The 14,028-nt window shown below is 34.8% G+C and overlaps 1 protein-coding gene across 2 annotated transcripts in view; it reads right to left on the reverse strand.

The window, feature by feature from the left end:
• Positions 1-266: 266 nt before the first annotated feature.
• LOC145987680 (motile sperm domain-containing protein 2-like) overlaps positions 267-14,028 on the reverse strand; it is a 106,521-nt gene continuing 92,759 nt past the window's right edge. For both annotated transcript variants that reach the window (XM_083122219.1, XM_083122220.1), the window contains 5 exons: positions 13,470-13,554; positions 7,757-7,866; positions 6,851-7,048; positions 3,357-3,482; positions 267-1,559 (listed from right to left, as the gene is read on the reverse strand). In XM_083122219.1, the coding sequence (XP_082978345.1) occupies positions 1,380-1,559; positions 3,357-3,482; positions 6,851-7,048; positions 7,757-7,866; positions 13,470-13,554 (699 nt within the window). In that variant the 3' untranslated portion in view covers positions 267-1,379. The remainder of the gene's footprint in view (positions 1,560-3,356; positions 3,483-6,850; positions 7,049-7,756; positions 7,867-13,469; positions 13,555-14,028) is intronic.

Consider the following 14,028-nt stretch of genomic DNA (forward strand, 5'->3'; position numbering starts at 1 on the left):
TCATCAAAAAACATGCTGCATTACAGTAGCAGCCATTGTTTCTAAAGAATGTTTCCACAGTAAACGCTCAATGCTCTCTGACCAATGGTGCATGACAACTGGAAGCTTTAAAGGGCTCTACCCAGGGATGTGTGTTTCACCATGCCATCTACTAAGATGTCGGTAAATTTAAATAGTCTAATTATTTCTACCCCACCCTGTATAATCAATTTAGTTGTTTCTTTGTACGCAAGACAGATAATCAGAATAAGAAATGCAAATTAGTTTTCAATACTTTCATTTAACTCATCTTTATGAATACTTACAATGAAAAAGCCAGTTCATTCTACAATTGTCATGTCAAGCTCATCATTATTAAGCTACTCAAGAATTAAAGGCACACAATGAGCAAAGTATCTATACAAAAATCCATCTTTTAAACATAGCACAAAAAATGCCGAGAATTGTATATAAAATGTGATACTGGTAACTTCAGTTCATTTCAGCATTATGAGACTCGTACTGTCACACAAACTCCTAAGGAAACAACACATGGCACACACATGTTAGTTCACTACATAATTTCAGTAATATAAACCACCTAGAAAATAAATCATGTACAATCATTACCCTATGTACTACCATACAGAATCTACTTCAATATGAAACAAGTAAACTAATATGGAATGCTTAATGATAGGGACAAAAGTATTTGAATCTGAATGGAGTACCATTTACAATAATCCATTTTGCGATACACAAAATGAACTCTGAACATAACATGACTATATACAAAGCAAATAGATCTGCGGCTTTGGTGAGTATTATATTGCTGCCAATTTCTGAGCAGATTATTATGGCTTTATTACAGCAAATTTAACCATCACAGATTTAGATTTTTATAGTTTAATGATGCTAAAGAAAGTGAATCAAAGAATACTGTAATTACATAAATCCCCCTTGCACTGAGTATTTCAATGACAATAATCATCACAATCAATACCCTCATACATCATCCAGACATTTACAATGGTAAATATTAACAGTTGATCATTGCATGTTTACAGAAGCAATGGAACGATTATATTAACATGTTCTTTATTTTGTAAGGTTATACTGTGAACAATTCATAGCATAAAATTACAACAGTTTATATCTTACCGATTTGCTTGACATTTTAACATTACGGATATTTGCAACCAAACAGTTTTCACACAATTAGGCCAAAATTGCAAAATCATTTCGTCCCCAGTACACACAGAAACTGTAGAATGGAAGCACACATTCAGATTTCTAGTATAAAAATATTTATTTTAATGTACATTTAACATTCTTACAGTTAATTTTTATCCTTTATAACAGAACACACACTCACACAATCAATTGAACATTGAATATTATCACTGGAAGCCATCATTTGGGAAGATACATGTTGAATGTTCTGTATCATTTAAGATGTAGTTATTATATGCCCACACTGATGCTGCTCCCAACATTATAAGTAAACTTAGCCACTGCATGTGCACAGTCCGATCAACTTTCTTCTGCAGTTTCACCTGGCAGTCTCTGATCTGGTCAATCTGCAACAATCATGCGAGTTATTACACAAATAAATACAAATTCAAACTATATTTCCCCATTCAAAATAAAGGTAAAATAAATTAGATGTAGAGAGTAACAAACAACTGACCTAAAAACAAGTTGAAAACTGAAATAATTCTTGAAACTTTCCTGGCGGCGAATGATGATGTTTTTCTCAGGATATCAACCAGGTGATTTCCGGGTAGGTTTCCGAGCATTCAATCTCTGAAGACGAGAGTGACATTAGCTCTTGAATGCTTGGAAACCTATCTGGAAATCACCTGGTTGATATCCTGAGAAAACTTCATCAAGTTGAAAACTGTTCTGACTTTTATCTTTGAGTCTGGCATCCAGGTACAGCTCTGCATACACAATTAAGATTCCCTTACATTTCGGCAAAACAAATTTCTGCTTCTGAGCAATTTTCACACCATTGGTGCTGCCGTAACAAAATAATAACCAAATCTTGCAGTTTGATAGTTGTATTGTCTAGTGCTTTTAATTTATCTAACACTATGTTCTGGGAATACTGGCTCTTTTCTCGTCTTCAGGTGAACAAATTTCTCTTTGCTGGTGTGGTGACGATCAAACCTATGATACACCTGTGATTTTAATGTAAATCTTGTGCACCACTAACCAACTACTTCACGGCACCCACGAGAATACTTCACTACTTTTTCTTCACTTATGCTACTATTTCCTATTTTCTAAGGAGAGGAAACCACATTTGCTTGAATTCTACAATGGGATGACTTATAGGGTTTTGGGCCATTGCGATGAATGTTGCTTTTTGATTTTCCTCAGTTTTCAATTAAATCTTTGTGTAGTACTGTTATGTTGCTCCACTGAATTCTATGTGGTTCATTCCATGCATGTTCAGTTATTTTCAACCTATCTATTTCCCCTTTGCATATATGCTGCTTCTGTTCATCTATCCACTTCTCTAGAGGATGTCCAGATTCTCCTATGTATGCTCCTCTGCATTCACATACTATGTTATGTCGTTGGTTCAATCCCGACCACTGGGAGAAAAAAAATTGTTCACATAAACATGAGAGATGGTGTGCTCTCTTGAAACACAATGTTAGAGTAAAAGTAAGTAAAAGCTCTACACAATGGATAATGCCTAATTAATATTGCATGCTAATTAAGAACAATTGTCACTAACATTCAGAGAATTATTGAACCTAATTAGGAGAGGACAGGCTTACCCATACTCCCAACCCTGAGAAACAAAACAGCTGCTCACCAGTTCTTATTTAAAAAAAATATTATGACTATGAATGCACAATGGCATTATTATTGGCATATACAATATTCTGTATTTAATTTCATACTTCCCAGTGGATGTATGGCACAGTAATGGTTTCACTTTAAATTTTAGACCCATTCCTGATTGATTCGCCTATCTGAACACAGAGTGGACTTCAAACTTTCAATTGATCGAGTTGGTTTTGAGTCCACTTTATGCACAGTAAGGCTAATCTGGACTGGACCTATAGTTTAAAGTGGGATCCAAACCACTATGTGCTTCCACCAGGTATCAAACCTGGGACCCCTTGATTACAAGGTGACAACATTATCACTGCGCCATTGGGGAGGCCCTTCAAACTTTCAAACCTCTGCTAATTCTCAATTATCCCCCACCCTATGTCCCCCCAATTTTTCTGGTATAATTGTGAATCAAAACCAGGTATAATTAAAAATTCGTGTCCATCAAATGACTGTATTGGATGGAAGGTTGTAGTTGTTCAGAATACTTATCACACAAACCTTACAAAAAAAACAATACTTACATTTCTATTGATCGTTGTCAATTTGTCTATCATGTCACTGTAATTCGATTCACCACCTCCATCTGGAGAATTCGTGCTTAGGCTACATCTTAGACGATGTTGTTCTATCGATCTGTGACCAGGACTCTGAAAGGAGCCATGATATGCAATAGTATAAATATGTAAAATTGAATATTAAAGTGTTCATTTAATTCAGCCTTGGGTCATTGAGCAGCACTACTAAATTTGGTATATACTAATTACTAGGGTGCAGATTTATAAGCACTAAAAACCTCTCAAATAGGCAGGAAGATAGGCACCAAAAATGATGAAAACAGGCGCAGTAAAAGCACTCCAAAATAAAAATACATAAAATTGGCATTGAACATGAACTTATTTCGTTTTTCTTCTTCCAATGCACAGTTGTACTCATTGGCATGTCCAGAGAGGGAGGTGGGGGGGGGCTTGGGGGGTCATAACCCTTCTCTTTGGCAAAGTATTTCTAAAAAATATAATGTCATAACCAGGAAAAGATAATAAAATGAGGGATGACTACTAAAAAAAGCATATGTAAACTTCCCTTTCGATATTCATGAGCATGCCACTGGTTATACTATATTAGCATTACAGTTTACAGTATACATAAAAGTGCGAAAATGATTCCCAAACTATTAATACTATTTTCATTGAAATTCACATTTGCAGGAAATTGTCAGTTAAAGTAATTCTCACATAAAGAGCTTGTGCTAATGATTGTGGAAATTTGAACAAATGCCCCACTTGTGTGCACAATGTTCGCCAGTGATGGAAAAATAATTGCAACATCTCCAGCTGGGCAAAAAAAAGGACAGGTGCAAATGCACATGCAGGTCACGTCAAATATTTGTTACTTCATCCACTATACGACAGGGGTCCCAGGTTTGAATCCCAGACTGGACATAGGTGTTCTTTGCGAGTCTCTCTTCCTAAATTTTATATCATATTATCACTCATTCTCATCTTCGCGATCAGCCAAAAGTGGCAGAAAAGCGAAGCTAAATGACAAAAACTAAATTTTCCATCCGTGGTAAAACAAGCTTCTGCAGCAATCCATTTTTTAATTAATACACATCTGGCCATTTTGTGCTTTGGCATTTTTAACACATGAACACGATATCTCCAGAGATGACTCTCTACTTCCTTTCACATGCACACACCAAAGCGAATAAGTACTGATTGACTCTTACACGCTTTCAGGTGGGAATGAAAAAAAAGGGCTGGGCTGGTGTTGTTTTGCCCAAGTATGAGTCACCAACAGGTTGTCCAGTTTGCTGACCCGGATTTAAGCAACATTTGGTATTTCTAAAGATCTGACATCCCTAGAGATCCTCAAATCTGGCAAATACTAGATATCAGTCAGTTCAGTGTTAACAAAGGCTTACCATCTTCAATGTAGGGAAAGCCAAAGGTGCATAAAAAAAACAACTGAAGTAAGCAAAAAATTGCAGAATAGGCATTTTAGGTATGATTAAGCAAAATACATGTTAACCCTCAAAATAGGCATTTGTAGGCACTATAAAAATGCATTTTCGAACTAGAAACACCACGAAACAAACTTAAAACATTAAAGCTTATATTTATCTACAAATGAACAAAAAAGGCAAATAGGCAAATATCCGAACCCTACTAATTACATCCAAAAAGTAAACAGCTGTAATTACAAAAAAAAAACATCCTTTAAACAGAAACGGGTAGAGATGAAACATAACTTATTAAATAGTGGCAACCAACAACAGTCTACCATACATTGTACCACAGATGAAAATTAAAATGGGAAAATATAATCTACTTGGGAGTTAATTTTTTTAAAAAAATGGAACAACAATTAATAGAGGATTTTATCACAAAGTACATGTGGGACATTTATATTTACATAAGGATTAAGAATATCATGAACGAATCAAAGTAAATTTATGGTTCAACTTCTTTTTCAGAGAGTTCATAAAAATATACAAGTTAAAATGAGATTTTATGGAGAAAACTGCTTTGGCAAATTGACACAGTAAAAAGGAGATTAACAATATTAAGTGAAGAGGTATATGTAAAATAAATTTCATATCAGAAAACAATGAAAATTGAGGCAATAAAAAATTGAACAAAAAAACAGCATTTAACCTTGCCATTCAAAAAGGTTTAAAAAAAGTAAATAGCTAAAAGATAGGACTTAGTTGACACTGATGTCAATGTATTGGTGTCTGCCAATATAAGTGGTATCAGTATCATAAAATATCAGTTGGAACTTGTAACACCCGTTACTTTTCTAGAGTTGGACATTTCACGGGGTAAAAAAATAAAAAATTATGTGACACTTTTACAGAGTCTATTTATCATAGTAATTGTGCAAAATTTGAAATGTTCACATATTTTTCACTGGTATTGCGGTAGAGAGTAAAAAATGCTTTCTCCTGTAGTGATGCCATGACTGATATAAAAGCACACGATAGCAATGCTCTACATATCTGCAATTACTAAACATTTTGTTAGCTTTTCTTCCAAATGCAACCAATTCTTTCATTATACCTTCAACCAATACACTTTTCTAAGCAGACAAAATTAGATATGTTAATGCATAACAACTTGTATAAACTATCATGTAATGTAGTTAATACAATACAAAAATTCCTTTCCTATTTTCAAGATTGCACTCACCCTATGCACAACAACATATGCATTTCTCATTCTGCATATCTTTATATATAAAAATGGATGTATGTGTATGTGTGTGAGGGTGTGTATATTTGTTTGTTCTGGCATAACTCTCGAACGCCTGGAGCAATTCCAACCAAACTTGGTACACGTATCACTTGCAATCTGGAAAGAAATACTGTGGGGGTAAGACACCCCTGGGGTGGGAAAGGGTGACATGTAAAAATAATAGCGAACCACCGATATTAAATTCCGCACAAACAGACATCAGTGACTCTATGCAATCCTCACAACAATAGTGTTTTTTGGGTTGTCTAACATTCAGGCTGTGTTGCGAATGGAATCCATAGTTTTCGTGATACTCTCAATGCGGTTCAACTCCAAGTTCATCACCTATGAGAGGGGGTGAAAGGGGTGAAAAATAAAATGCCACAATTGACCTAGATTAGGGTCGAATCCATAGTTTTCGGAGTCGCTAAGCTAATTGGTGACATTCACGATCACATTTAAAATTAGTTAAATTTTACACTATAGTTAGAATTCATTATTTTCCTCTCTAATACAAGATTGGGATAAATAAATACCCAGGCAATGGCGGGTAATCAGCTAGTTACCTATAAATTAGTGAAACCTAGATTTTAAGTTTCTCAGGAGACCTGCTGATAAAACTTAAAAATGCAGGAAAATGTAAAATCGAGGAAAATTTTATAATATTTTGCTATGATGGGACCATGAAGATTGAATGTACAATGAGGGAAAATGCAAAATCCTGGAATGTAAAATTGGGGTTCTCCTGTAGTATATTTTGAGGTTTGTTAGAGTAAACATACCCTCCACAATTCAGCTACTTCTTGTTGAGTAGCATTGCCAGAGTCCAGAGGAAGGCACATGATGAGGAACTTATCCCTCCCGAGGGCTGTTGATGGATATTCAGACTGTAGGTAGACCTTGACTTGGGCCGAAGCTCCTGGCAGAAGAATTCCGATGCCTGGTCGCACTCTGAATTTTTCTGGGGAAGTGGTTTTGATCTGAACAAATAAGAAAAACATTAACATTAGAGCTATCATGCCTAATAATAAAAAAGAATAACAGACTATAAATGGAAAACATTATTACGAAAGTGCCCCTTCTAGATATTAGTACATGGAATTCTACCCAAAAGATAGGATATCGTAAGTAGGACCAACTCTAGAAGAGTAAGTACACCCAAGATCAAATCTTTATTTTTAGACTCATTTTACAAAATGAAAGTTGTGCACCCAGGGGTGGAAACTAGCATAAGGGTAAAAATTACTGACTTAATAGGTCAAATATTGACTAATTACAGATCAATTTAATTATACTCAAGTTTAAAGGGAAACTAGGATACCATTTCAAAAATATATTACCTAGCATACAGTCACTGCATCCTTTTTTATTGCACATAACAAATATATTATAGAGATAAAACAATACCTCCATTAATGTATTAGTTTTAGACTAATCGTTCTCAAAGATTAATGCACTGAACAAAGCCAATGTGGTAATGTAACATGATCAATAACACAGTAGGATGCTGGAAACCATATTATTTAAACTTTTCAGCAATGACAGTCTATTTGGGCTACCTTGTCAGTACAATAAATAGTTATTGCTATGTTCAGAAAAAGGATAAAAACGTATATTTTTAACTGAACTGTTAAAATGTTTCTCTGTTCTACTGTGTAATTGTCGGTTCACAAAATAAGTCTACTTACCTTATATGTTGCTGGTTCCTCTGATGCATTCGTAAGGACCAATGTTGACAAAATCTCTGATCCATCCTTTGTGAACAAGATGACATCAGATGGCAGTATCTTCAGCCGACCTGTAATACGAAGGCAGGGTTTGTAACTTAATCTGTATCAGGTTCTTTATATGTTAGAAGCCTGCAGGTAAATGTTTGAACTTTAGCAAATATGACTTCATCTGCTGTAAAGCATTTCAGGATGAGAAAAGTACATGTTTTTCAAACATCCAGGTCCATAAAAAAATATATATAAAAATAATTATCACAAGAATTGAAGTTATTTATGTTTCTTTACAGAAGGCTCTCACAGGAAGTGATATTTTGACATCCCCTTCCAACAAATACAATACGATGAAAAAGGAAAATTCTCCTTCGGCAAGCAACCATGACCCTCGAAATGTTCTTGTTAAGTATCTACTAGTGTACTGAATTTGAGGAGGATTATGGTATTCACATTGTGGAATTGTCAAAAATGACCACGGACAGTTCTGGGCTAACAATACCACTGAAATTCAATAGGGTTGTTCCAATCCAAAAGTGTCTTGTGACTGTGCAAGGGAGCTTGAGTTAAACATCATACCTGTCAACAATGTGTTAACACTAGGGCTGAGCAAAAATAATACCAATACTGGTCAATACTTTTCCGGAATTTGGTTGTTCCATGTGACACTTTCACGGAATCTAATTATCCTGAAAGTTATACAAAAATTGAAATTTTCATTGATTTTGTACACTTCGCAACATCTTATTTGACCGCCCCAAAAGAATTCTAAGTCCAGAAATCGTAAACTTAGCAACATTGCACTTCAGCTCTAGGTGAGAGTAGCCAACTTTGAGTAGGTCCTTCCACTAGACGAAAAACGCTGCGGTGATAGGTTTTCCATTTAACACTTTCCATGAACTTAGAAACTATAAACCGCTATTATAATACGCAATGAAACAGAAATAATAAATTGGAAAAAGAACCTTGAAGGATATTTACGATTCTGCTTGCTCGACTTGAAAATTTGGGGGTTTGAAACACTGAATAGAGTTTTTCTCCACCTGGAGGAAATTTCCATCACGTTTGTGCAGAAAGAAGCAAATTTGTGAGGAGTTTATGCTACGTTTTATTTACAATACCTTGCATAATATCGAACAGTTCTCAAAAACATATATTTTACACGACTTGTCGAGAAAATGTGCTTGAAACACAGGAAGGTGGGAGTCTTCATAAACGTCAATATGTTTTTAAGGGTATAACGTCATTAAGTTAAAGTAGAGCAGTTGGTTAGACGTTGCTATCCTTATTTTTCATCAAGCGTGAAAGGTCGCGGGTTCAAATCCCACCCTCTCCTCTTTCTTTTTTTCTTTTTTTTTGTTTGCTGAACAGATACCGTTGATATTAGAATATTTAAAAAATGAATCCGATGCACACTTGAGGGACGTCCCTTCTGCGCATATTTCCCCTTAGAAGTTGGAGATTTCCAGGATTTAAAGTTAAAACTTTTCTTTTTAGTTATTGTTCATATGTTGTGTTAACACACACATCATGATTAATTCACAAATCACATATATGTATTCAGGATGCAAAATGTAATGTTATTTAAGTTATGTATTGTTTGTTCTTCACTGACACCTAAAATATTGATTATTTGATTTCGATATACTAAAAGAAAATATACAGTTATGTTAAGTAGTGATATAGTGCAGTACTGTAACGAAGGAGCGCGTTTCATGAGTTCAAATTGCTAAGATCGGTAATTTTATGTCCGTTCCTTCGTAATGACTGTTTTCAATCCCCTCACCACCATCTTACCATGCGTCTAAAACTAATAGTAAATCGCTAATTAACATAAATAAATTGTTATTGCGACGAAGGCCGATTCGATAAGAAACTACTAATAAGTATTTACATAGTGAGTGACAAACAAAAAATTCAAAACCTCATAATGATCGTTAATTCCTCACTGATTTGTATTTAAAATTTTTGTCTTCTTTGAACAGAAAGTACGAGTATCAGATATAACAAACTTTCCGCACTAACTTTGCAATATTCGAAACCACCATTACAGACTTAGCTCTATGTAACTTGATTCTGCGCATTCCACGCGGCATGTGACTTCCTCTTATCATGGAAATAGCTTTCTCTTACTATTTCCTTTCCTCTCGTGAAATGCAGAGACCAATGTTAACTTCTTAGCACGCTGGATAAACTTTACACCCAACGATATACTCCTGAAAAAAATCCTGCCTAGGTGGAGAATCGAACCTACGACTTCCCTCGTAAGAATCAAGCACGCTACCTCTTCTCCAGGTAATTCATGTTAAAATTTGCTACCAGTTTGAAGAAACCAATTCACACATAATGTCATATCTATAATTTCCTCATGGCAAATTTCATGAGGAAACGAATTCAGATAAAATCGAGAAACGCTGAAAGCGAAAAATGATGAACATGTCTATTGGCATTTTGTCATATTTTGTAAATTGTGTAAAAATTCCGTGTTTTGAACAAGCAATCGCTTAGTTACGAAGTATTTTGTTGTTTGTTGAAAGTAGAAACAGGAGAGCGAAAAGGAGTCATTTGAATCAGATCCCGTTTGACAAGAAACTTCAGCTTTTTTCGAAAGACTGTATGAAAAGAGAGAGGAACGTATGAAATATAAAACATGTGTGAAATTAAAACAATGGGAACCTTGAAAGATAATACTAACGAACTTCAAACTATGGAAAACATATTTTCGTGGTGAAAAACTCCAAGTCATTTTCGAAATATGAACTTCATGTTTTTCTTAAATATTATGAAGTGGAGATATGGGACGATACGATCCCTCAGCAAGAAAATTTTAAGTAAGCTACCTCCAACTTTTTCAATGGTCACAATTCCTAATTAGGGTCCGGAAGTTGATGAAAAATCAACTTTTTTTCTGACCCTTAAAAACAATGCTAAACCTGATATCATGTCAGTTTCCCTTCAGTTAGAGCCGGAAAACACTTTCTATTTTACATTTTTTTTTTTTTTTTTTTTGCATTTTTTCGGCCTTTTTTACTTTTAGTTTATTTGTCAGTATTTTTAACAGTTTTTGTTGCATTTTTACTTATTTTTGAGGTTTATTTTTCTGCTCCCCTGTTGTTTCGTGCATTTTAAATGCATTTACTAGTAAAACTTACATATTTAGATTTCTTGACATGGTCCTTTTAGCAAATTCACCATGAAACGAAAATACAGTCAATGGAAAAGCGTAATATTATTCTTAACTGAAATGTTTGGCAATGGATTAAAATACTTTGTGTAAAGATCTACTTTGAGGTTCTTTTTCTGGACACTATTATCACTTTAATCTGTAGTTTCAAAGTAAAATAAGTCACAAAATTAAATGCAACACTCTGGTACGGCAAAGCAGAACTGTATTTTCGGATGCTGGCCGACTACAGTATCGTAGAAGGCTCACTCTGAAAGGAGATGAATTAGTTGATTTGGTGTTTTAAGTCAACTTTCTGCATGTGTGGTGTAGGGGGATCGTTTGCTTATGGAATGGAAGGTCATGGGTTCAAACCTACTTCCTTGCAAAATCTTTTTCGGGAAGTAAACGGCTTGGACGAGAATGCTTATCTATGTTTCTTGGATATTTCCGTTGATATTTATGCGATTTATGTCCAGCATTTCTGGATGCAGAAAGTTGACATGTAAGTTCTTAATATGTGTTAACTTATAACAGCTGAATGAAAGGAAAAGTATTTCTTAAAATCCTGCCAATCACTGAAAGATTAAAAACATTAGTAGAAGCATTACTTGAGATATGCACAGTGGCGACGATTATGGAGTGTGGAGGGGCAGATAACCCCGCACTACGCTAAACATTATCTACCAAGGGAAAGAAACTGTCCTTGCCCTCCCCCTCCCCCACCTTGCCCCTCAGTTTTGAAACCCAATCGCCGACACTGAGCATGCATCGCATAAATATTTACAGTAATATCATATAATATTATATTACGTTATTAGAACACTTCGTACTCGGTAAATAAAAAGGAAAAAAATAAGGAAAGGGTGGGATTTGAACCTACGATGTTTCGAACTTGACGAAAACAGTAAAAAAAAAACGAAAGTGCTGTCACCTAACCAACTACTCCAGGAGATTGCTAACAAAAATCGCAATAAAACACGTTAATCTCAGTTGAAGCAACATTGTGCCGGAGTTTCGAACCATTTTTCGACAAGAACCAAGGAAAAGACACACTTTGCAGAATCGTTTGGTGTTGTGCAAGGTATCTTTACTAAACATTTTGCATAAAATAATCATAAATTTGCCTTATTGGATTCAAATGTGACAGCAATTCTCTCCAGGTGGATGAGAACCTGTTCAGTGTTTCACAATGCACATACATTTTCCTATTTTCAGATTCAGAACGAAGAATCTTGAAATATTTTCAACATTCGTATTTCTACTTAACATTTTTTTGTCTACTCATATATTTTATTACTGCTTTAGGATATCTTTACTTTATGGAATGTGAAAGAATGAAAAAAAAAAAATCACGAGCGTTTTCATTCAGGAAGAAGAAATGTTGCAAAGTTGGCTACTCTTAGTTGGCTCTGAAGCGCTATGATGCCAAATTTACGAATTCCGGACTTTGAAATTTTTCAGGGTGGTCAAATAAGATGTTGCGAAGTGTACCAATATTCTGTGAAAAAGAGTATTTTGTGATTACATAACAGGCATTTTCTTTTTAGTATTATGATGTAATTTTTTAATATTTCTAAGCAAAACTCTGGCAAATTGATGCTTATAATTGCAGTGGAATACTCACACACTAATATCAATCAATGTTTTCAACAACTCTTAATGGACTGGTTAAGTGTGACATATCAGAGCCAGTGTTCCGGATGCATGTTTCCAAACAAACTTTCAAGTGGCAAAGCCCCTATGCTTTGGCACTGCAAACTGATTGCAAAGGTGTGACTTTTCTTACAGTAACAGCAGTCAGGAAATAGAAAGATGATTGGTACCATACATCAATGTAAGAATTAGATTCTGGATAATATTTTACTCATTCCTCACAAATAAGGGGTTAGTAAAGAAATGATGTAAGAAAATCAGGTAGTTTTTCAAGAAACACGTCAGCAATTTTCTATAGAAACATCAATATAGTCTTTACACCGATAGTGTAATTGCTGTCACAGTAACAAACAATAACTTTCTACGATTAATTTTCACCATGTAACACATCTTCATATTTCTTTAAAATATGGGCTAAAACTGCCAATGTTTCGAGGGCTCCAATTGTTCATGTTTTTCCTCAAAAGAAAAGTATTTCTTAATTAACACCTTACTGTAAGAAATTTGTAAAATATCTATATAGTCGTTAGAAGCTAATCTTTACACTGATGTGCGATACACATCACATTTTGCTTGCTAACATCTGTTACTCTAACTAAAGTTATCCCTTTTTTCGATGCAAAAGGATAGGAGCAAGCAGGTTGAAAGTCTTGTTTGGAAACATACATCCAGGACATCGGCTGCTAGTGATGTCACAGCTTAACTAGTCCATTGGTATCGATGGGAATCAATAAGAGTATCAGTTTGGGTGTTTTTTCAAAGTGGTATTGGATTATCCCTAGTTAACACAATTAAGTAGAGATGCCAGACTTAAAAAAAATACAGATAACACAGAGAACTGATGCTACAAAACAAACTTACCATCAGCATTCTTTGTATCATCACCATTCCGAACACCATCAATGTAGTTGGCTTTATCCAATGAAGGATCTTCTGCAAAGTGGACCTGAAATAAAGAGATAAAAAGGGTTTCATAATCTTAAAGGTGACAATTTCACCACTGCTTTGAATTTCCAAGTGCAAGAACTAGACAAAGCTCATAACAGATGATACTTCATTTTTATATGGAATAGAATAGAAATCTCAACCAAACATGTTTTGACCTCATGGCCATGCTTACATTTTGGCATGGAAATATATTATCTTCTATCAGTTTGTCTATTTTTGCTTTGAATTTTCTTTGCTGATAAATTTTCAGGTTTAATCCATTGAAAATTAATTTTGAATGGCCATGAAAAGACATGGATATCCTGCTTGCAGTTCATGCATGAAATAAATTACCTCTGTGTTCTCTACAATAAAGTAACTTACGGATAATTTTGAAGTAACATAACTATAGCTGAGTTACTCTGTGAGTGAAGGTTACTTCATGAGTGAAGGATTACAGTTCAGTCACTCAATCGCTAAGCAAACCTGTTGT

The sequence above is a fragment of the Lepisma saccharinum genome, chromosome 5 (genome assembly GCF_977018435.1).
Source record: "Lepisma saccharinum chromosome 5, izLepSacc3.1, whole genome shotgun sequence".
Taxonomy (NCBI): domain Eukaryota; kingdom Metazoa; phylum Arthropoda; class Insecta; order Zygentoma; family Lepismatidae; genus Lepisma; species Lepisma saccharinum.